At 39.2% G+C, this 24,242-nt stretch overlaps 1 protein-coding gene across 5 annotated transcripts in view; it reads right to left on the bottom strand.

Annotated features, from left to right (window-relative positions):
- LOC137793020 (glutamate receptor 2-like) overlaps positions 1 to 23,420 on the bottom strand; it is a 43,955-nt gene extending 20,535 nt beyond the window's left edge. For 2 of the 5 annotated variants that reach the window (XM_068588924.1, XM_068588923.1), the window contains exons 1-16: positions 23,132 to 23,416; positions 14,220 to 14,360; positions 11,165 to 11,404; positions 10,796 to 10,917; positions 10,006 to 10,080; positions 9,627 to 9,680; positions 8,275 to 8,433; positions 6,596 to 6,763; positions 5,935 to 6,039; positions 5,726 to 5,833; positions 5,439 to 5,502; positions 4,901 to 5,043; positions 4,237 to 4,452; positions 3,742 to 3,896; positions 3,049 to 3,247; positions 2,195 to 2,442 (exon numbers count right to left, since the gene is read on the bottom strand). In XM_068588924.1, the coding sequence (XP_068445025.1) occupies positions 2,195 to 2,442; positions 3,049 to 3,247; positions 3,742 to 3,896; positions 4,237 to 4,452; positions 4,901 to 5,043; positions 5,439 to 5,502; positions 5,726 to 5,833; positions 5,935 to 6,039; positions 6,596 to 6,763; positions 8,275 to 8,433; positions 9,627 to 9,680; positions 10,006 to 10,080; positions 10,796 to 10,917; positions 11,165 to 11,404; positions 14,220 to 14,360; positions 23,132 to 23,234 (2,300 nt within the window). In that variant the 5' untranslated portion in view covers positions 23,235 to 23,416. Of the gene's footprint in view, positions 1 to 2,194; positions 2,443 to 3,048; positions 3,248 to 3,741; positions 3,897 to 4,236; positions 4,453 to 4,900; positions 5,044 to 5,438; positions 5,503 to 5,725; positions 5,834 to 5,934; positions 6,040 to 6,595; positions 6,764 to 8,274; positions 8,434 to 9,626; positions 9,681 to 10,005; positions 10,081 to 10,795; positions 10,918 to 11,164; positions 11,405 to 14,219; positions 14,361 to 23,131 lie in introns of all 5 variants that reach the window. The other 3 variants (XM_068588925.1, XM_068588926.1, XM_068588922.1) reach the window with 3 other exon arrangements.
- Positions 23,421 to 24,242: the final 822 nt, after the last annotated feature.

The raw sequence follows: 24,242 nt of genomic DNA, 5'->3' as shown, positions 1-24,242 counted from the left end.
AAAGAATCACAAAAAAGGTATCACTATATGTGGTGTATATAGAAAGCTGTGTTTTCAACTGTGACTGTAATAAAACAGTTTAAAGGCTAGTTCATGCTTGTATGTCAGGTCGACGGCATACCTACGCCGTTGACGTGACGCCGTCGTTGAGCATTCGAAATTCTGCGTCGAGGGACCGCATTGCTCTGCAATTCACGGCCATGACGCCAGGTGTGTGTGGCTGTGTGGTTTCAGGGGTTTTAGAGTCGGAGCTCATCAAAATTGAAAAGCAAATGCTTTTATTGCAAATGTTGAAGCGCAGGCGACAAGCGAAGACGTTTGCGGAGGTGGTCTGTACGACCACTGAAAAAAAAAGCAACTGCCGGAAATTACGTTTTGAGCGGACCAATCACAGCGCTTGCGGTCCGCGTCGACGCGACGCGCAGTTAGGATTTTGGGGAGGTGCACGTCAAGCTATGGCATAGGGGTGTGCATCAACGCGGTACCTACGCCATAGGTACGCCGTCGACCTGACGCAGAAGCATGAACTAGGCTTAAAGCAAGTGTTATTTTATGTTTTTCTTACTGTTGACTGCAGCTAAGGTAATGATAAATAGTGGAGGCTAATTAGTATGGTTGTCTGCAGCTGAAGCTGATTGTGACTATTTTTATACTTGTTTGGTGTACTGGCAACACATCTGTTATACCTGATAGAAGTACCAGATTCAAAGAGTGTCAGACTGTATGCTGTTTGTCACTGTCTTGGCCACTGTTACTATCCCTTCGGCCAACCCGTCCCAATCACATCAATAGCTGCGGACATGTCCACATAATGGTTATTTCTCAGGCGTTAAGGCCCCTTAGGGACAGGCACTGATGCTTTCAAGCTTAATCAAACACCTTCCCCTCGAGGCTCTGTGATAAAGATAAAGGATTACAGTTTAATAGAATTAAAAAACTGAATGTTATAAATGTACTATAAAATGATAAGCAATTTGACACTATCTTAATGTTCCCTTAAATTAGTACCAAACTACTTTTCCAGAAAACTTTCTAAGAAGCTACGGTTACATATGAGTGTTGTGCAATAACGTTTACATAAAACCACACATTTCCTGACACCAAACCACTTAGAAACCTGCTACTTTGAATGCTGAGAGAAACACGTAACCAAAGATAGATGTCTTGTTTTTTTTTTTGTTTGAAACCTAGACATTGTGAGGGTTTTGGATGAATTACATCAATACATTTTATCTGTATAAAATATGTACCTATAATATAGAAATAGAGCATGTCTAATAGTTCTTTTGGAAGGAGACGTGGGACATTTTCTAATGGAAAACAAATGTAGACATACACACACACACACACACACACACACACACACACACACACACACACACACACACACACACAGAAACATGTTTAGGTCATAAACTTATAGAGAAAAAGACAGTCTCGTGGTCTTAAAGAGTCAGCTCATCATAATTGTCAAAATACCTACACCCAAATTATCCTCACGAGAAAGGAAATTCATTTTAATAGAAACGGATTAATCCAAATTGGTCATTGTATCATGATATCCCTTTTTACAAAAAGAGACTACATAATACACAACTTTACACGCAGTAAAACACATCTTTTGCATTTTTGTGATGAGGTATTTCTTTAAGACCTGACATTTCATACAGCCCTTCCCCCAGTTGTCACGGCAACCACCACTAGCCGTTGGTCAGAGGTGGTAACCATGGTAAAAATACAAACCACTGAGATGATGTCATCAGGGTAGGTGGATTATTATAACAACGAGTAAGCCGCCATGCCCCATTCATCACACTCGCATACTGCAACACCCAATTGGCACTAAGGCTTGGGACCAGACTACATGACTCCCCGTGGTGCTTTATTTTCCTGAGCAGCGCTGCACATACACACAGCCACAGCTCACACACTGGCTGAAATCACCTGACAACTATAGCAGGTGGTCAGCGAGTGTATTCTGATTACTATGGCTGAGGCTCAAGACCACTAAGTGAAGGAAATTCTGAATCCACTTTCAACTGAAAGTTGACTACTGAAATCAAATTGTCTCTTATTAAATATTGGGGAAATGAGCTGTGTTTGGGGAGAGGGACATTTACTAGGCAGCAGGTTAGTAGTGTGAATGGTACATGGCAGTGCAGGTTGGCTAGCATTGTTATACTGATCCACCCACCTTAATGGGGATCCTTTGGGCGTGGCGATGCCGTAGCCTTTGGAGTCCAGGTTCCCTCCCACTTTCATTGTGTCGCAAGGTTTCCTCTGCTCGATGTACTCGTTCATGGTGGACTCCAGCAGGTAGGCGTACTTCCCTTTGGATTTTCTGACACGCAGGACGCCCTCCGACGTTTTTTTGACGAAGACAGAAGGCTCTGCTGACTTCATGTACTGCCACATCTTGTCAAACAAGGCAATTTTCGAGCGCTAAAAGGGAGAGACAGACGTAGATGAGATCCAACAACTCAATTTGTACAACTTGGGTTCTTTTAAGATTCAAGATGTTTTGTCATATGCACAGATAACAACAGTTATAAATAACATAATAATATTCGATACAATGAAAGCTTATTTTGGTCGGTCCTCCTACGCAGAATTACAATCAACTTAAGGTAAAAAAAATAAGGTACAAAATATAATATTGCACAAAAATATGATGATAGTATTGCTATAGTTAACTTTTTATTATTATTATGTTTTTAGTACACGACAATACCATTGACGACTACTTCAAGATATACTGTGGTTTGTGTGCCATTCAGGCCTTTAATAAACCTGGCGTGCTTCTCCTTTAAAATCTTTTCCAAAGACAACTTTAAGAATATTTCTAAAATCAATGTTTCTGACAGTCTTTCTATTTTCTGCCTCAGCGTGTCATCGGCACCGACTATTGATCGGTGTAAAAGCATAAACCGTTTGCAGAAATGCCCATTGCCACCCTCTTCACACATTTCTGTGGAGCTTATTGTGTCATCTTCTGTTGTATTGTGAAATAATACATGTGTAGCTGTATGGCACTACATAAGTACGTACCCTGAAGAACTCTTTGGTAGATCCAGAGTCCAGGGTTCCATATGCGATATCTGTCTGCTTCGCCAGGTCCTCTGCGCTCTCGATGGGAGACACCATCCTCTCCACCGTCAGGAAGGCAGCCAAGTTGGCAGTGTATGATGAGATGATGATCAGGGTGAAAAACCACCACACCCCACCGACTATACGACCTGACAGAGACCTGCACACACAAACGGATGCAAAAAATGATCTACAATTGTTCAGAAATGGAAATATCCTGGTCATGGTATAAAAAAACAAAAGAACTTTGTAGTTGGGGAATTCAAACATTTGGTTAAGTTGCCAGAAAGTTTGCGGTCTTGTTTTAATATCTAAAATGTAAATGCTAAAGTGGGAAAAAAATCAGCAATTATCAGCAATTACTATTACATTCTGAATTTCTACTGGAATCAAAATCTATCAGATAGATCGTTGGTTTTGAGGACCTCCCCCAATAAATTTAATAGTTTTGAACTTACAATTATACAATTTTACTTAACTGTGTTTGTTTTAGCTCTACAAGCACAGGTGTCATGTCAAAGCAGAGGACACGTTGACAGAGCACAAATAATGCTCATAGATAGCGGTTTGATCACACTGCTCCTCTATCATGTATATTAGTCAGTGTTGACACATTATTGGAAGAGAAGCCTTTAATTTAACTGCCATACCAACCTTGGTGAGATGTCACAGCCCTGTCGCATAAAAGCACCCAAAGAGAACCAAAGGGAGTTAAAGATCCCAAACTCATTGTTTGATTCAGTTGTCAGTGGCATCGCTCCGTCCTCTGGCTCCTCTAGAGTCCACTCGTAGGGGCTGAATCTGGATACCTACAAGAACAAATTAAAACAAATTAAAATAATGTAAAGCTTTGACTTATTAGAGAGTCTTGTTTATAAACCTGCATCAAAATCATAGATTGGGGTTGTAGAGTAAAAGCAGGCCCAGACTCTTACAGATTGTCAAAGAAGTTCAGCAACATTTTTACATGATCTCGACAATGTTGTGTCCATATGATGGAACACATACGCTTGTTTTGCAAGCAATATTTTATGTGCATTACTGGGAACTAAATCTTATTTGTGAGCTTTAACTACACGTCAGGCACTCAACAAACAGAAGAGTACCTGGTAGTAACAAAACATATCTATACACAGCCGAGTGACTTACCAGAAAGAGTACAACACTAACTCCAATATAGGCAAAGACAATGCACATCCAGATTTCGTAGGCCAGGGGGTCCAGGAAGGAGAAGACTCCTGGTTTTGATTTCTGCGGCTTCTTGATCATGATGGAGATTCCCAAAGACATGAATGGTTTGGAGAAATCGATCACCTCTTCACGAACAAGAGTGATTGTCAGAGGAGCAACGGCGATATCGGCTTTCTGTTGGGAAGACAAAGACCAAGTGAGAGGGTTTGACAATATATTTTCAATGGAAACAGGTGACATGGAGCTACAACTAACGCTTCACAAGACGTGATGACCGTGATGTGACGTACAACAAATCAAAGTTGAGCGGATAACTGATGATAGGCGTTGATCAATCATATGGTTTTGTTTCATCCTGTACTGTTACATTAACAAAAATAAGGTATCAGCCAGTTCCCAGTGCTGTTTATCAACCTATCTCTGTCAACAAGCGCTTAGGTAACACTTTAACGATGACTCACTGACAATGCAGCCGGCCATGCCTGGCTGTTTTGTTGCTTTTTGTTTGTTTGTTTGTTCACAGTGTGAAGATAGAATCTGCTTCACCGCTCACTGCTGCTTTCAACATTAGAAAAAATGAATGTTCAAGCGATATTATATAATTTCGTGTTTTAAATCTTACCCCATACACCAGCTCTCCAACCATACCGTTCCAGATCTTGGTTTCTGCATCTCTTGCTCCATATTTGCCATCTCCCACAATTCTTAACTGGTAGCGGATACCACAGTGCTTTGCAATCTCGGCAGCCAGGTCAACGCAGTAACCTGGCATTGGTTAAAAGATAAACAGAAACATCAGAAACGTTAAGCGTCCTTGTATACAGACTACTCTGTTGAATCCTTAATTATAAGTTGCTCATCCGAGATTTCTCGGAGATGCATCAGGACATCCAACAATTAGTAAGTAGTATATTACCAACATATATTTATAACTGTATGCAAGAACTGTATTAAAACACACAACTGTAAGACGGTGTTATGTTAGATTGAGGAAGTATCATTGTGTGTTTTTTAGCGAGTGACCAGTACAAAGGTCGCGAAAAATGTGACTCTAGAGCTTCTTTTCTGTAGCTTTAACTCATTAAACTGGTAAACACAAGTGTATGAAATTAGGTATTTCAGAAATATACACATATACACAATAGAATAGAGAAACATACCTTCGTAACGGTCATTGTCTTGAAACAGCTCAGAATTCTTCTTTAGCATCACATATGGGGCTTCCTACATGCACAGACACACACTTACATAGTTGGTCATTTACAACACAAAAATAAATTACTTACTTACTTATTGTATTGTAAATGTATCTTTGACTATGCCTTTACAGAATACACTGAACTGTATAGGCCCAGTTAGGCTCATGCTTGAGTTTGTGTACATTTGGTTATTTCCACTGTGACTGTTACATTTGGGGTGTTTTTTTCAGTTGGCCCGCACAACATACCAGTATAGTTGAGACAATGACTGTCTTGTTTTCCATTCCCATCGTGTCGTTGGGGTAAAGTTCTGACTTTGTCACCACCATTTTATCCACCTCATTCCAATAGCCAATCTAAAAACACACACACAAACACAGAGACACATATAGGTTACATATCACATAGCTACATGCTATAAGTATATGAATTACATGCAAATTGATGCTTCAGGTACCTTAACAGGTCCACTGTTCTTCAGCTCCATGACTGTCACCGAGTAGTTGATTCTCTTCCCGTACTGGTCAAACTGAATGTTCCCTGTTAAACCATCCACACGCACCTGCACACAAATACACACAACAAACATTCTAGATTTAATTGAAGTTCACAGTGTTTATATAGTAGAACACATCTTGAACAGGATGTGTTTTACCATACAAATTACTTCCTGCATTTCAATGAATGTATAAAAAGTGCCCTTTTGGTTTATCAGACAGCAAAATACTGTACAGCTGTTAATAATGCGATGAGACAAGATTGTAAAACTCTGGAAAGTTATCACAGCTACAGTAAATTCATCTTCTGTCGTAATGTGGTCACATTACTAAGTAATCTTCCAGTAATGTGAACTTGCATCTTTTTGATTGGCCACCAGAGTGCTTTGCCAGATGATGCTGAACCAGGTTGTTTAGCTTTGGATGACTTTTCCTCTGCATGGGCACATTAGTGATCGTGTTACTATGTGTAATGTTAGTGTTCTAGGGTTAAAGAGCCAGTGCCCAAAAATTGGGTAGTATAGAGGGGCTGCAGTTATGGTTCATATTCATTCAATTACAACATTACAGCAACGCTTGTTGTAGACACACATCTCTTCTCAGTGTCTAATCCATGGTTACCTGTTTGAGGGCACGTTCGATCTCCACCCCCTGTGCCCAGGGAACTGCTGGATTGGCCAGACAGTCTCCACTGTTGCCACGGCGACTCATGTCTATTCTCTGCTTGTGAAGGAAGCGAAACGCCTCCGTCATCACGTGGACGGCATCGTAGGTGAGGGCTGAGGTGTACTGAAGACACAGAAACATTGGCAAACACCGTCATTACTTCTGTAACATGCTGTGTGGAATCAGACGACCTTTGGTTCGGATTCTGAAAACATCATCCGGAGTGAAAACCACAGCCTGATGAACAGCACCGGTCTCTATGGCAACTCCATCCAGAGCATGACATTTCCAAACATAAAGGACACTATTTTAAACACTCCTGCACTCTTTACCATAGATCCATTTTTGTCATATTTTAAGGGTGACGGGATCTTTTGGGGGAGATGGCAAGTCAATAGTAGATGCCTCATAGCTGGAAACCTGAAGATTGCTATTTGATAAAGAGCCTATTTGAAATCGCCACCTGGAAAAGGCCTATTGTGGTTTACTCCAAACTGAGTATTTTCTCATTATATTAAGAACTTTTGGGCAAAATGAACATCACTGTTACAATAAAATGATAGTAGTATGTTTGTGTGCACACAAAAACAGAATTATCAGATTAAGACCACTGTGGCATTTCCATAAGCAAAATGGTTGATTAAAAAATGGTTGAAAATGGTTGATTCAATTATTTTTTAGAAATAATCTAGTCTGAGGCTGCAGTTGAAAAGTCCTTTTTGGTTAGGAACCTTCCTAACGAAGGGAAATGACCCGGAAGTACCTACGTGGCCGCCATGATAAGTGCCGGTCGAATTCTCTAAACACAAAGGAAAGGAGCTTCATGCCTCCTAACTTAACTTCTTTAGCTTCGGAACCATTGGACCTTCCTTAACGAAAGGAAAGGAGATAATGCCGACCCACAATCCCATGCGGCGGCAACATTTAAAGTGACGACAAACGCAGATCATGTAAATCATAAGTAGCGTAACTTGTAAAGACGGACAGACGCAGCGAGAACACTTATTTACATCGGTGGCTGGGTGTCATCCTCCACCCTGCTTTCAACCAGCCTGGTCAGTAAATTGCAGGTAGTCAGTTTTATAGTCCCTAGTTGCGTCCTGTGTGCTTGTTATGCAACCGCCACGCAAACGGGACTATTTTCTCCAGGCTACTGAAATGTGATACACAATGTTTGGTGGCTACAATTATTTTGTGCTGTAGGCAGATTACTGTTACTATTTATATTGCCCCTGGTAACCATATTATAAAAGCAATAAAATAGCATATATATATATATATATATATATATATATATATATATATATATATATATATATATATAAAATCAAGGGTTTCAACAACAAAGCTCAACAACACCCTTGAACAGTACAGTACATTATTGACGAGTGCTGCCTCTCGTCCCTTATTGCATAATAACTGTACAGCAAACATCACAAAGTGCTTTAAAACTAAATAGTTTGCACTCATGGTGTATAAAGAGATTAATAAACGTAATGTTAGCATGATTTTGCTACTGTGATACTTGGACTATCTCCAGATAATCTAAATCCTACCCAACATCTTTTTTTCCTGAAACAATTTAAACTAATTCAAACCAGCCCATGAACTAATGATAAACAGTCAAATCTTACTCTGATCCGAAAATCAGCTCCAGGATACTCCTTCTCTTCAAGCGCCTCCCATCGCTGGTCAAACTTTGCTACCAAAGGATCATCAAAATCTACTATCTGGAATCCAGACACGTTCGCACCTCCATACTGGATTTTAGAGAGGTCGCCATCAACAAAACCCTGGAACAAGAACAGAAATGTTATTTTAATTGAGGATTTTGTATTTACACTCTACCGATATATGTACCGATGTGGCTAAGGCTAAATGAGCTGCTAAAGCTCAACCAGTGCATGCCTGCCAAGTCCTGATAGAGACACTTAGATACAGCATGTACCTTGTATGACTTGTCAAAGATCTCTTGAAAGATAAAGCATGTGCCAACAATCCCCTTAGAAATGACTTTTTGACCATGACCCCACTTATGGACTACTCCTGCTTTACTGGATATATACCAGTCAGCCATCAATCAACCATTGCCAGATCTTCAAGTTAAAAACACGTTAACACGGTCCTTTAACGGCGTTATTTATTTATTCATGGGTGAACTGCATTTTTTATTTTTTTTGCATTAGAAGGTTCTTTTCACTGCCGCACACAGGTGATGCATTTTAAATCTGTCCCAGACGGCGTAGTTTAGACCTTGGCGTCTTACGGCTCTCCCAGTCCGGCCCGCGTGAGGTCAATCAAACATGAAAAATAAATAAATAAGATGCACGCTATGAATGAAATACTGCGACACTGCTTTTACTTTGAAGGCAATTTATGTACGTGCGCACGCTTCCGTAGCCTCACCGAGAGGCAGTGTTGACAACTTGCCGACTTGAGCATGACGTCAAAGCGTGTATTGTTATGTAGTTTCTGTTCTGAACGAGCAGCGGTGCTGCCACGAGGCGCTTTGCCTCACAAAGCACTCACAGGCGGTCAGTCTTACAGGAGCTTTGCTCTGCGGTCTCCAAGTCCAGATTGAAAATTAATCGTGCAAAGCTCCTGATACACTATCGCTGAGCACTTTAAGTCAGTATCACTTCTGGATCTTTACTCTTCTCTCAAAGAAGAGAACTTTCCCCACAGGAGGAGGCATGCTCAGAAGATGTTCAGTGTACTTGTTCAAGCCAACACAGACTGGACTTTTCTCACTGAGGAAGAAAAACTGAACTGAACTGGAAAACATGAAAAGCACTTATTGCTTTTGTATGAAGTGAAATCAATTGCTGGTCTTTAACATACATCTTATATATATATATATATATATATATATATATATATATATATATATATATATATATATATATATATATATATATATATATATATTCTAAATTTATCAGTCATATATAGCAGTCAGGTTGAATCAGACAGACCGGATACTCACCAAGTTAGCAATGATATAGTGGTATCCCTTCACATGCCGGCCAATAGTGATCACCTGATGGGAAGAGAGTACAACCTGTGTCAATACTATAAAACTATCATGAACATTGTTGTGTGTGTGTTTTTTTGTTGTTTTATTTTAAATCTGCCAGTCGATAGATAATGCTTTTAAGTGAAAAACATATTTACCCTTACACATATTTAAGTTCACAGGCTGAACTAAAAGAATACTACATCTTTTAAGTAAATGATTTGTAAATTGCTTGTAAAAAGTGGAGTGAGGAGGAATAAAGATTTTAATAATAAAAGGGTAAGATAATCTTTCTTGTTGGTGGATGGATATCATTATTTAATAAAGTAGTGAAAAAACTGGAATCAACCTGCTCCATGATGTCTCTGACTTTGTCTTGTTCACAGTCCAGGATTATGCGTCGTTCCTTTCGGATCTCCAGGTCCTAAAAAAATAGATATGTATTAAATGTCATGTTGTGCAGGCCTGCAGCATGAAAACAACAAGTGGCAATTCCCCGAGGCGTAGTAAGGTTTTGGCTGGCAGTCGGAGGAGAGGTGCAGTAGAGCGTGAGTCATCTCACTGCACGCCGCATACTGCCTGCCACCACAGGCCAGGTCAATGACAAACTTTGGAAGCTGTACTCAAGTTTTTTGTGCTATTTGTGTCACTTAAATTGGGAAACTGCACCAATACAGACCTCCTTAAAATCACAGAAGCCAATAAATCAAAAAATGCTTCACCTCACTGCACAATGTATTGGTAACACTTTATTTCACAAATCCCATACAATGTTTATAATTAAGGAAATGACATGTAGCAGTTATTTCCTGGGTTACTGGAAAGAACCAGCATACAAAATCAAACATAGCAGACTTTATCCTCAGGGAAAACATAAAAAAAATCAAATGAGAGCAATAATCCTGAGACATTCTGTGAAAAAGCCTTCCAGGAATTCCAAAAAGTTCCATACATGTAAAGAGCCAATTGTTTGAGGTATTGACTATTAGTTTTATACCAAGGATTATACCAACCAAATTTGAAACACATCCAAAAAAAAGAGTAGTTTGAATGTTTCCTATGTTTATCTTGGTGTTATAAAAATGTGTGGTGTGAACACTAACAGTGTGCAGGGCTGAGCATGAGCAGAAAATCAGTACCTGAAACAAAGAGCGGTAGGCTTCATCCTTCCTCTCATCTTTGTGGTTTCCTACATTGATTGCTGTGACAACCCATTTTTTCTCTGCTGCAGTGTCCAGTATTACTTGAAGAGTAGAAAGACCTGCACACAGAAACACACGCAAATGATCAGTTGAATTGGAAAAATGCAACACAATAAATTCCACTCAGCACCCATCTTGTTCAAAAACAATACCAAGAGGGCCTTCAATTACAATTGTGTAAGAAGTTATTCTGTGTAGGAATTTCCTAAAAAACAAAACAATGTGTTGACTAAAATATTAATATAGCATGAAGCAACAGCAATAAAGTCACATGCTCTATGTGATAAACAATTAGACTTCCATTACCTCGATCACTGTCGTAGAGATAGGCAAACTTTTCCCATTTGTAGTACTCAACAAGTGAAACTAGCGGTCCCTTGATGTCTGGCCTCATCTGGAGAACAAACTGATTCATTCCTTCTGCCGGGAAAGACGGCGTGATGAAGGAGACATGTAACGTCTCACAGAAGGATGTGATGGTGTTTACGGACTTCTTGTCGTAGAAGCCAAAAATGGCGTAGACGCCTCGAGAGAACTGGGAACAAACTAGGACAGACAGAGAGGGAAACGTTTCAATGACACGTTAATTGAAGACAAACTAACATAGAAAATTAAACTCAGTCACAGGAAACAGGCAGCATTTATACAAAATCAGTGACAAAGGAATTAACAATATTAATAATTAATTAATTAATAATATTGTTATGGAGCTGATGATTATGCAGATTATACAGCTGATAATAAATATTAGGGTCAAGGGCCTGGAAAATATTTTTAGCAGTTCTAACAACAAGATAGTGATATAGATGGTAGTATGGAGGCAACAGTGAGTATTGTAATAATGATAATTGGTATCGACAATGATTATAAAACTAGAAAATAAATAATTGCATTTGAAAATAAAACAATTACAAGAAGAACTGAGGTCTTACTGAGGTGAGATGCTGGAAAACAAAGTCACAAGTTAAGATAAGTCAAGTCAATACATCTAATTCTATAGAGATATTTTAGTCTGGACTGAAGTGATAGATAGAACAACAGACAGCGCTAATATGGATATCCCTAGCATGACTAAAAATGATTGTATGATATGTGCAACTCTCAAATATAATCAGTATGACATGAAGGTCATTTTAATTTTCGTAAGTGATTCTCACCAATTGCTGATGAAAAAGAGGGCTATTTTCTTTTTTTTAAATTTTAAGTATTATTATATGTTATCAAAGGGAGCTGACATTTGCTGTAATGTCAGAACGTGTGCTTTTCTTAATTTAAAGGGTGTAAACAGAGAGTCCTTTGTCTACAGCTATATTCGGTTGTCCTACTTCAATGACCTTGTTCTTCCTCTAGAAATACAAAGTCTAATTTCATCTCCCTGGGTATAATATTTCATTCATGTGCATTATATACTGTCATAATGCATAGATGTATGTTCTCTGCTCAGAAAATTGGGTCATGCTTTGAGCTGACATCTTCATATGTGAACATGGCTCAACTATGACCAGTCATCCTAAATACAGATACAAGGAATTTGGCTCTGTGATTAGGTGCAAAACAATAAAACATTAAAAGGAATAGATAAATAGTTATTATGAGGAAATTAGAAGAAATAAGTGCTTCATTTGCTCAAGAACGTCTTTTGTCAGGACTGGAGTTTCAAATGTGTGTGTGTGGGGGAGGCTGCATGACTTCATTATTTTGATCAGCGGTTTGGAGGCAGAGGAACACACTGGGTAATTGCTACCAATGAGCCCACACTTTCACTAACTGCACCACCTGAATAAATATCATTTCTTGGGAAAAACAAAAAGGTAATTTCATAGAGAAGCAAACAAAAAGATCTACAGTATGGATTTAAAAGACACATCCAGGATATCAAACTGATTCAGCAGTGAAAACAGTTTAAAAGATAAAGATGGAAGCTGAAGCCTAAAGATCAGAGTGTAAAAGTGAACCACCACATCACCTGGCGATGAAGACAGAAGACAATGAACTTAACAAACAACACTCTTCTTTTTAAGCCGGGAAGGTCTTTATCCACTGTTACAATCCTTAAAACAGCCTGCGTATTTATTCAGTATCCGGTACTTTCAGAAGCTAGCATAGCAGATAAGTGCTAGTTAACGTTGATGATGTGCTAAGATACTCTGATTATGTCAGCTTCTCAGGCTTTTAATGTAGCGTACGTGTCCTTCCAACCTCTTTTACAAGTATCACTATTACACTAACATTCAACCATGACTAGCATGACGATTACATGAAAGTCTATGGAGAAGAGCCAGATTGTTGTCGAAGTTGGCCAGAACTGGCAGATGCTACGCTATGATTGGCCAATCTGCGTATGAGTGGCAGGAGTGGTGCACTCATTCATGGGATCAAGATGGCAGTATGCTGCTGTCCTTCAATCAGAGGATTGGCGGTTTGATTCCCAGCACTATGTATATGTCTCTTGAGCAAGACACTTACCTCTTTAAAATTCCTCCCAAAAGCGCATGTGGTTAGTTACCTTGCATCGTAACCTCTCCCACCAGCGTATAAATAGGTGTGAATGGTATGTGGCATGTAGTGTTAAGAAGCTCTTTGAGTGGTCGGAAAACTAGAAAAGCACTATACAAGTACAAGTCCATTTGACATTTTACCTCCCCACTGCAGCAACACACCAACATGCCAAACCAGCTCAATCAAGAAAATAACCCCAGTGCCCCCAAGTAAAATGTCAATATTAAGCCGTGTTCCTTGCCATGCACCGGCACCAAAGTAGAGCCTCTTGTCCTTAGCTTTATTAAAGTTTCAAACCACATTATTGGCAGCTTATTTTATGTTGCTGCTTTACAAAATGTTATTTCCTTTTAAAATGTATAAAGAAATGTGAACCTGTAACAAAGAGATATTCCTCATTATAACTGTTGTCCCAAGTATTTGTACTATATGTTTGTAGCAGGTGCAAAACAAGAGTGTAGACAGCAGCAAAAGAGGACTGCATGCATTCACTGCCATCACAATACTCTGTACTTAAATAGAGCTTCAAGCCTCAGGCCATCATTACATCACACTCTGATGAAGACAGAGTATACTGCATGCACGGAGTCCTCCTTCTCATTGCTACTCTTTGCTACACAGTTACTGAATTTGAAAAGTAACATGACTCTACACTGCCCCAGTTCAAAAGAAATTAAATTCCCACCAAATTCATGTCAATGTCTGTGGCTTCGGTCCATTTCACTAAAACACAGGTCTACAGTGATGTATATTGTGCATACACAACACGTTCAAAAACGTTGCCTGGTTTGTGCATGTTATGTTGAATTCACGTTTTCAACATATGTTGAAGAAAACCTGTGTGAATAAAAAATATACTTACAGCAGTTAGTGACAGCAAAGCTGTTGGCCACCTCCAGGTTATCTATGTGTGGAGTCAGTCGGAAATCTGCCATCCCAAACTGAACCATGCCAACTCTGAATGCACTGTACTCCTGATCCGCCCCCCTGGGGAATAAACCACCTGAGACAGACACAGACAAGGCCACGGTTAGAAAGGCATTTATACAATATAAATTATATTAAAAAGAAAACATGTTGTAACTATTGCTATGTTGCACACCATAATGAAGCAACATCACAGTTTTCTCTCATGTTGTTTTGCCACTCTGCCCCAGAATCAGTAACGATCTTAGACAGCATTTTAGTTTAGTTTTAACACTAAGGAGCTGTTCTTTTTTCCAACAATGATTAGGTGGCGTCTTTAAGTGAGAGGAATACCATGAAAACTCATCTGGAGTCTTACTGCAACAGAACAATGTATTTAACTGCAGAAGATACACAACAAAAATGATGGATGAAGGAAAATGCAGATGGATATGTGCAGTACGATGGCTAGAAACAGACAGAAAAACTGTCATGTTGTAAAAGCAGTTTGAGAATAAGCTTTACAGAAATTAATAAAACAATGCATACGATGCAATAAGGAATATATAATTAGTTGTAGACATCCATCCATTCATTAGCTGTATCGTATCTCAGCTGGCCGAGAGGCAGGGGTATACAATACATAGGGTGCGGCGTTTTACAAAGTATATGAATTTTTACATAACTCAACAAATTAACAACAAAAAAACATGTCTGGGGATTTTCTCCCTGGGGAACAAATCAGTATATTGTTGTTGCAATAAGAGCCATCATACCGTCAACAATCACAATTATATTGTGTTGCCTTTGCAAAAGTCCTCATGATTAATGGTTGATTGTTCATTGGGATAGTGGTTAGACACACACACACACACACACACACACACACACACACACACACACACACACACACACACACACACACACACACACAAAGGTGTCAGTAATCATCTCAGTCCGAAGCCCAAAAGTTCAAATTTATTGAGAAAAGATAGATGTAATAATTTCCATTTGTAAATATTCTTCAATCTATATTTATTGGTATTTAGCCTTTAAAAAACAACATTTTCACTGGAGACAAAAACATCTCTCATCTGTATTAACGGGGCAGTCTTGTAGCTATCTATCAACCCCCTAAATTACAGTGTTTATATAAACACAGTGATACAAAGATCAGTCACATGCGAGCACGACGGGCCACAACAGTGCAGTGAAGCATCGAGAAAACATGATACAGATAAATAAAGAGAGACTGAATATAACGACATGGCATAATTGAATATGATTCTGTTATTGCAGACACGAGTTGTGGCCAACCAATATCATGTTGCACAATAATCTCCTCATATTACCCAAATCTAGTTAACACGCCATTAAAAGTTTAGCCTACCGGGAAGCACCAGATTAAAGGTTGTTAAGTTCCGGCAGTGGAAGTGTTAATTTTTTTTTCTAAATCAACCTTAAATGTATTTTTAATATTAGTTAATTATCCCTCTAATAGTACATTGTGGATATTCAGAACACTGCATTTACAGTTCCAGCGTCCCAGCAGCAGCATCTGGAGATTGTGTGGAGCTGCCTCAAGAGCAGTTCTCCAGTCAGCACCCATTTCAGATGTGGAATATTTATTGTTTATTTAAACATTTTTAGATAATAATAACAATAACTTAGATGTTTCAGATTTGGTTTTGAGAATTTTTTTAAATTTAAAATAAAGAACCAAAAGACAGAGTGGTTAGCTTAGTGACTGATATGGCATCGCTACTTATATTTTGTTATCATATGTTGTTCTATTATATTGTATATAACTTTTAATATTTACTTTATTTATTTTTTATTTTTTGGAGCCTCACAGGTAAAGCATTTTAAACATATATATAACAAGTCAATCTTGAATCTGGAAACATATGTGCTGAATATTGTCCGATCATTGAGAACGTACCAACATGTGTTCACAGGGGGACTAACAATGGACGTTGATCATTATTTTAAAAAAGGCTAAATTGTAAACAGAGGAAGAAAAAAAACGATATCAATTAAAACAATTCTATCTCAGCTTAGCTGAAACACTTGTGGTGGAGCTGGCAGAATGAGGTCATATTTCGACACACACACACAATCTTTGACCCTGAGTAGGGACGCCGGGGCCATATAAGGCGAGTGTGAGGCAGAATTATTGGCTTCTGTGACTGACAAGTCTTAACATGCTCACTGAGCTTCTGTCATCAGAAACGAGACCACTATTAATAATTGGCCATTAACTTTGTCAGGACATCACGTGGGCTCATTCATTCAGAGCCCGGTGTCCAATATTTGAATAGACTTTTACATTTTATGTTTCAACCATAATATGGTAACCTAGAATCATTTTCACATGACCATATATGTTGTGTATCCAAAATGGAATTAAGAAATTAGAAGGAAAGATTGTTGCAAAAATAATTGGTAACACTTTATAATTTTCAAACACTCATTAATATGCAATTCATAAACACAGTTATACATGTTTTATTCTTTATTAATAAGCTTTACTATTATGCATTTCTTGATTGGGATTTCATACTTTATAAATGATGGATTCCCCATTTGTAAATGAAGTAATATAAAAAACAAACCAATTATTAACGACTACTAGATGATGCAGTAATGGTTAAGGTGCTTTATACACATGTTTTAATACTGCAATGCATGATTAATTCAGGTAGTTACTAATTAGTCAAGACACAACACAAAGTGATGAAGAACAATAATATGACGGAGATGGGGATGATACCCATTAGTGGCACGAGTGGTGATTATGTTCCATAGTTTGCTGGCACGTACATATTATTGATTCTTGATTATGAGGATCTAGTCACAGATAGCTACCTAATGATTCTGCTCTCTGCCTGATAGCTTTGTGTAGTTTGTCATTCTTTTAATAGCCTCCTTTACTTGCATTGACACCTCTTTGGTCCTCATGCTGAGAGTTCCCTGGACCAGCTACCAAATGCACATTCATCATTTAGATTCATCTCCAGACCTTTTTATCTGTTTAATTTGTCATGCAATAACGAGGGAACAGATCACACGTGGCCATAAAACCATTTGTAAGACAATTATCTAATTACTTTTGAGCCTCTGAAAATGTGGGGGACTAAGTCAAAATGGCTGTAATTTTTAAATGTTTAATGCCATATTTATTGAAAATAACTGAAGTTCTACACTTGAACCACATGTTGACTGCCTCATTTCAAATCTGTGTAATGTCGTGTAAAGCGGAGAATAAGAACAATTGTGTCACAGTCCAAATACTTATGTCCCTGACTGTAGATACAGCCAGGCACACATATCCATCTCATAACGCTTACGCTCAGATCGGTACATGTGAAGCTATTTAAACAAGCGGCAAAGTACTGCAATCAACCCTAGAGCACCCACACAGTCCATTTTCCATGAATCATTTCATAATCCACTTCAGGTTATAGCGCAGAGCCTCAGCTCAGATATTCAGCTCACTCTGAGTTCTCTCTCTTCCAGCTATCTCTGTAGAGTTTACAGCCTGTGTTTGCCGTATCCATCCACCAGCTCCTTGTCCACGCAGATTGCGTTACGATCCATTTCTAACTTTGTCCAGGAACAAATTAGTGTTCTCACAGGATTCTGGCTGTTGCCTAGCAACTCCAGTGTAATGTCGTCTACCTATCGCTAAGTGTGTAGTTTCTGTATTTACTGAGCGGTAGAAAATATGCTTCATTCCTACAGTCAAAGACTAAATATCAGCGTAAATTAGTGGAAATAGTCTTTACCTGTCCTGATACTGATAGTAATACCTGGGCATTTTGTGTTGGCCGATACAGAGAACCAGGCTCGATACCAGTGTTATATTAATAAGCTGTATACAGTGTTGACGTGACTCTGGTCGTTTCTTTATGTGTAAGACAACATTAGACTTCACAGACGTTTCGACTATTCGGGTATTCGTCTATTGGGTATCAGTTTCTTATAGTTTTCTCAGAAATAAATGCATTTGTGTGTGTGTGTGTGTGTGTGTGTGTGTGTGTGTGTGTGTGTGTGTGTGTGTGTGTGTGTGTGTGTGTGTGTGTGTGTGAGTGAGTGCACAAGAGAGAGTGGGATGGCGTCATGTTCTTTTGCACTAGTTGGCTACTTTACTTTTTTTGTTTATCAGAGCAATACACAGTTATACAATGGTGGCACAGATGGCACGCATTAAGAATAACTACATAGAAATACCCAATCTTCTCATGGATGGTCTCGTTTATTTATGTAGGTCGCATTATTATTAAATTGAGACGGTCCCATAACCAGTGAAAAGTTTCTCACAGTAACTTTAGGTAAAAGATTAGAGTACTTCCTCCACCGGTCCTGGGACTAAGATGTGGCTTAATTATGTCACACATCCAGTCCATCTGGAAATAAGCAGAGGTAGTGGAGTGTGAACTGTTTGTGTGCGTGAATGTCACTGTGTATTTCCTGATGTTTGTCGCTGTTGTTATTGTTATGTAATATGTCCTGTTGCTGTTTGTGGTTGTTCAAATTTTTGCAAACATATTAAAAGCCACTTTGTGATGCATTTACTCTCAATGCTGTACGTAGTACCAATATTTACACATGTTTATTTGCTTTCTTCATAAAAGGGAGACAAGTGGATTGGTAACAGTCTATTAACAGTTAACAGTTTTGTGTACATAAGTAGGATAAATAGTAAGGATGTGTTTAGCCTAGCTTAGCAGAAAAATTGGAAGCAGGGGGGAAACCTGCCAGCCTTCTCTGTTATAAAATACACCAAGCAATGCTTTAAAAGTTTAACTTGATAGAGAGTGAGAAGAAAGAAAAGAGGAGGCAAATTGTACACACGAGGTAGCAGGAAACGAGAGGGCACGGGAAAGAAAGCAAGATGAAACAAGCTTCCCAAAAAACGTCCATACACAGAAAGCTGGCATGGAAGTCATACTGACCTTTCGCTAAGCTCCGCCTCACCACTGCTACTCCGTCAAGATGTCAGACCTAACGTGGAGTCCACACTGTAACTCACTTTCTGAATAAATATATAATTTCCGGGAAAAACTAAAAAGTAATTTCAGAAAGAAGCAGGCAGAAATGTCTACAATGTGTGTTTGACGGATATATTTATGATGTCAAACTGATTCAGCTGCAAAAAAACATTAAGAAGATAAAGATAGAAACTAAGGTCTATTAATCACGGTGTAACAGTGAACCACCACAACTGGTGATTGAGACAGAAGGCAATACAATTAATTTTAAGTTAATCATGTGCTATCATACTATGCTAATGTTGGTTAGGTTTCAGAAACAAAATATCCTTTCAACCTCTTTAAGACACAAGTATCACTGGTATTGATCTTCTGATCCCTCTCGCAGAAAGTAAAAAAAATAGTATTTTTCCCTGAGAGCAACAGGGTTTGTATTTACTTTGATTCTCCAGCATCGTTGTTCTAATATGGATGATTCTAGTGGGTAGAGCACTCTTAGACATTAGGGGGATTCTCTACTGTGGTCTGTATTTCCAGCCACGATAGGCCCTTCTTTAAACACCACAAACTATAACAAAACTCAGTATGAGACTGTGTAGTTGTGTGTTTTTACCATATGCAGTACATGTACACTTGTTTTCTTTCAGCTCAGTGTGATACTCTTCTTCTGCTGTCATCTAGGATGCATAGTGTTCCTCCACGGACAGCATGGATAGACAGCAATGGATAGCGACAACAACCAGTCATCACGCCACTTCAAGGGCAACAAAAGCACCGCAAGCACAAAGCCAATCAACAATCAACGATATACAGTTCATTCAACAAAAGCTAAACCAAAGCAACAAATGCTGGAGGACATTTTTAAAACAAGGCCAAAGTGACAAGGCCAAAATATTACAGTGATGGTTTATTTCATACTTAATTTGGCCAAATGTGGAAGTAAAAACTTTTTTTTTGCTTCATGCAAATGCAGAGCATTAAAAAATGTAGAGCATTTAAAAAATGTACATTGAAGGGATTTGAATACCTTCAATGTACTGGAAGTGTGCACTAATCAGCTATACTATTGATGAAAATAGATGTATTGGATTGTGACTTGGGTACTCAATACTATTGATTAAGATTGGGATCAAAAACCTTGATCATAATAGTAGACAGTTACTGATTTCTAGTAAAAGACACCTGATAAACATACAGATGTAACCAAAGTAATGGTGTATTGATTACTGCAGGAGCTTCCCCATGTATCATCATGAATGTCAGACTGGTTCCACTTACCGTGTATCATGCACCATGTTACTGCGTGGAGTAAAAGACTTTTGAATGTTAAGTAATGTTAAGTTTTTGACCCCTCCATATGCATCAAAAATGTTTTATTATTATCACCCTTTTAAGCAGTGTACGTACATAAAGCTTATTAATTGAAAACAACAAAATAATTGATAGGAAATACAACTTACATTTAAAGTCTTTATTTGTACACAATAAAATATAAATTGGGTAGACATAATGCAAAAAGTAGCAAGGCCATGACTTGTATGTAAACTATTCAGATCACGTGCTCCATCTTGAAAGGGTTTCTTATATACTGAAATTGTGTCAGATAATGAGGGTGCTCGCAGGTCAGTGGTCTTCTCCTCTAATGGTTCCTCATACTGGGAGGAGAATCTTCTTGGTTCAGGAGCACCTCATCAGACCGGAGCTTCAGGACTGAGCCTCTGGCCCCTCAGATCACCTGTAGAACGGCAGAATCAGTTACCATTATACTGTCATGTCATTCAACGATATTACTGTTAATTTATCCTCTGCTCTCTCGCAGCTTGCCTTTACACTCGCTACATTAAGAGTTGTATTGCCAGGTAGCACATCATTTGTTGAGTATTTGGTGCACAACAAGAAACAGTGTAAAAGTCTAAAAATGTAACATAAATAAAGTAATTTATCTACACAATCTTGTCAAGCAACAATGTCACTGTTTCTTCAAAATTTCATACAGTTTTGCCATTTGTTTTTCACATTTGGCCCTTTAAGGCAGTCTGTCAAGTAAATCCACACATACACACACACACACACACACGCCCACACACCTACACACACACACACACACACACACACACACACACACAATAGAGTAGCATGCTAATGTTAACAGGCTAAAAGTCTGATAAACACACAGTGTTTTAAAATAGCATAAAAATGGCGAAACTTACAGCTTTCAAGTTTATAGTTGGGTCGCGGGAGGCAGGAACACATCCATCCTTAGCTTCAGTTTTTAAGGGGAAACCCTCCTCAATTGCAAGAGTTTTCCTGTTGTGGGTCTTCACATCCTCAGATGATGGGAGCGAGTTACTTAAATACTTTCCTGTTGGTCCTTGCAGCTTACAACAGAACAAGTAGCTTTGCACGTGACCGTGTGAGCAGGTCTATGATTCAGCAGCGACTCCATGGACGGGGCATATAACCGTCATCTAACGTCAGAAGAGGAAACCCATCTGATCTGCTTGTTTTCTCACTTGTTTTCTGATAGATGGAGCGAGAGAAAAGAGAGAGTGGTCTTTTCTCTGGGGGTCACACCAAGGACATAAATGATGTTTAAAAGCCATGGAAAAGTGCATTTTGCACAATATGTGATATTTATTTGAAAAGTCTCAACTATTGGATGGGTTCCCAATAAAGGTGGTGTTGACGCCTTAGGACGACTTGCAATAACGATGGTCATCATTTATCTCTTCATCCCGGGCCATCTTCAAATACTGGCAAAACAATACGACCATAGCTGTACTTTGTGTTTTTGTTGCTAATTTAGCATATATTAGCATGCACAGGCACCTAAAGTAAGTAAAGCAGGTAAGTAACATGTTATGCATGTATAGTAATGCAGTAGATCGCAGCAGCATTTCATTTCTTCTTGATTTGTACCAGCGATGTTCAAATCCTTTGTCAGGTGGTGACTTATTTGATTGATTGAATCAATAGTTCTATGTAAGTTTGGCTCAACACAACTCCATGGCTGCTAACCGCATATGCGCTGCAGGTGTATCCAGTAGAAAGACACGGTTCACATCAGTTGCATCTTCAATGTAGCCAAAGTGTTTGTTGTATTAACATAATTTGGACAAATAGGGTTCACGGCACACAGGAAGAATGCTTTGGATACACATTACTTGATAATAGGATCAATTATTTGTAGGTTTGTGTACTTTCACAATAAATAGTTTACAGCAAAATAAATGAAGTAAATTCAACCTCTCCAATGTGAAATGATTGACAAAGTGGCCTATTGTGAAATCCTTTTGTCAGCTAACTAAATGGAATATTTAAATTCTAGCAATAGAAAAAAAAAGAAAGTAATTGTGTGTCTACTTATAGCCTATGAATATATTTGAACGCAATTGTATGTGGCTGAAAAGCTAATACATTGTTTCAGGGGTTGGTTGCAGTCCAACGAAGAATGGAGCTCAGGAATTACGTCTCAAGTGCCGGATTTGAATTACTGTGGCTTCACCTGGCTTTAGCCAGTTGTCAGTCTGCTGTGCAAGCAACACCTTGAAGACAAACAAACCCCGCACACGCACCACTGACAGTAAGACGCACACACGCATACAAGCACATACACACATATAAAAGATGAAAATGTTGACATAATTAGAGCACTGCAGCAGTAGCAGCCGCCGTGCAGCCAGCAGGCCTCTCGGTACGCAGAGCGGCACAAGGAGGACAGAGACGATATAGGCCCATTTTAGCAGGAGGAAGACACGGGCGACGATGAATGAGAGGAGGAGGAAAGCGAACGGTGGTGACAATTTAGACAGACGAATGGACGGTGGAGGTAGAGATGAGAACGGTGGGGCGATGACAGAGAAGGCAATCCTACCGATCTGGACGCTCGGAGATCCGCACAACGCCTCGCGCCATAAGAGTGTCACCACAAACAGCAGCTTCATGGTCGTGTTCGGGCTCCTCGCGCGACGCCACATCAGCCTACGGTGGCGGTTCCTACCAAAACATTACCTTCATCACACACGATGCGAGCTCATGGCGTCATTCCAGGTTCGCTCAGAAGCGTCTCGAGCTCTGCAGATGCCCTGTCCTCCTCTCTCCTCCTGAGATGCGCGTGCCGCTACTGCTGCTGCTGCTGCTGCTGCTGCTGCTGGACTAGGGGCGCGCGCGCGAAGAGGATTGCCCAGGAATACCGATGAGACACGAGACAGAGCCGAGAGCAGCCGACAGCTTCACGCAAACCAGCGTTTCTGAGACCAAAATTAGGCTATAGGAAGAGCAGAGCAGTACAGTACGTTAACATTGGGGTAGGCATGGTATATTCATACTGCAGGACTGTTACATAGCCTTCCATTTTCTTTTTTAAATTTCATTTAACCATTGATTTTACCTGATATCACACAGCTAGCCCATCTGAGTAATCAGCCACTTAGCTCTCTGTTTGGTCTCTTGGGTGTCCAGGGACATCTTTCATACAAATACGAATAATAAAATAATATGACGTACACACAATGCCTTCTCTAGTCATATGACAACATAAACTAACTAGTATACTAAATAGCATCAACATATACAAATAAACCAAATAAATGTATAGGAAAAGAGTACCTTAAAAATGTTAAAGCACCTGAACCTGAACAAGCAGTAGGCAGGGAGGAATAGTGCCACCCTAAGTGCAATGCAGCTGCAGCAGAATGCCAGTTGTTTTGGATACATGTCATAAAAATACTACACTTGAATGAATGAGGAGGCACAAGGATTCTTCAGCGAAAGTTCTGCTTAAAGCAGACTACTCAACACAGTGTCAGCTTTTATAGCAAAAGTATCGTGGTAAAATGTCAATTGAGTTAAAAGTCGCAAGGCTTTGTTATGTTACATGTATCTGGGACATGTGGTGTTTTGAAGATGTGATGGACCTGCAAAACTGTCACAAAATTTGATGTTGGGTTTTACTCACTTTCTATAATATTTTCAAACAAACAAAA

This window comes from Clinocottus analis, unplaced genomic scaffold, assembly GCF_023055335.1.
Source record: "Clinocottus analis isolate CAN_PGR_092001 unplaced genomic scaffold, fCliAna1.0.p SCAF_22, whole genome shotgun sequence".
Taxonomy (NCBI): Eukaryota; Metazoa; Chordata; class Actinopteri; order Perciformes; family Cottidae; genus Clinocottus; species Clinocottus analis.
Note: the sequence above shows the minus strand (reverse complement) of the source record. Positions and strands in the feature narration are given on the sequence as shown.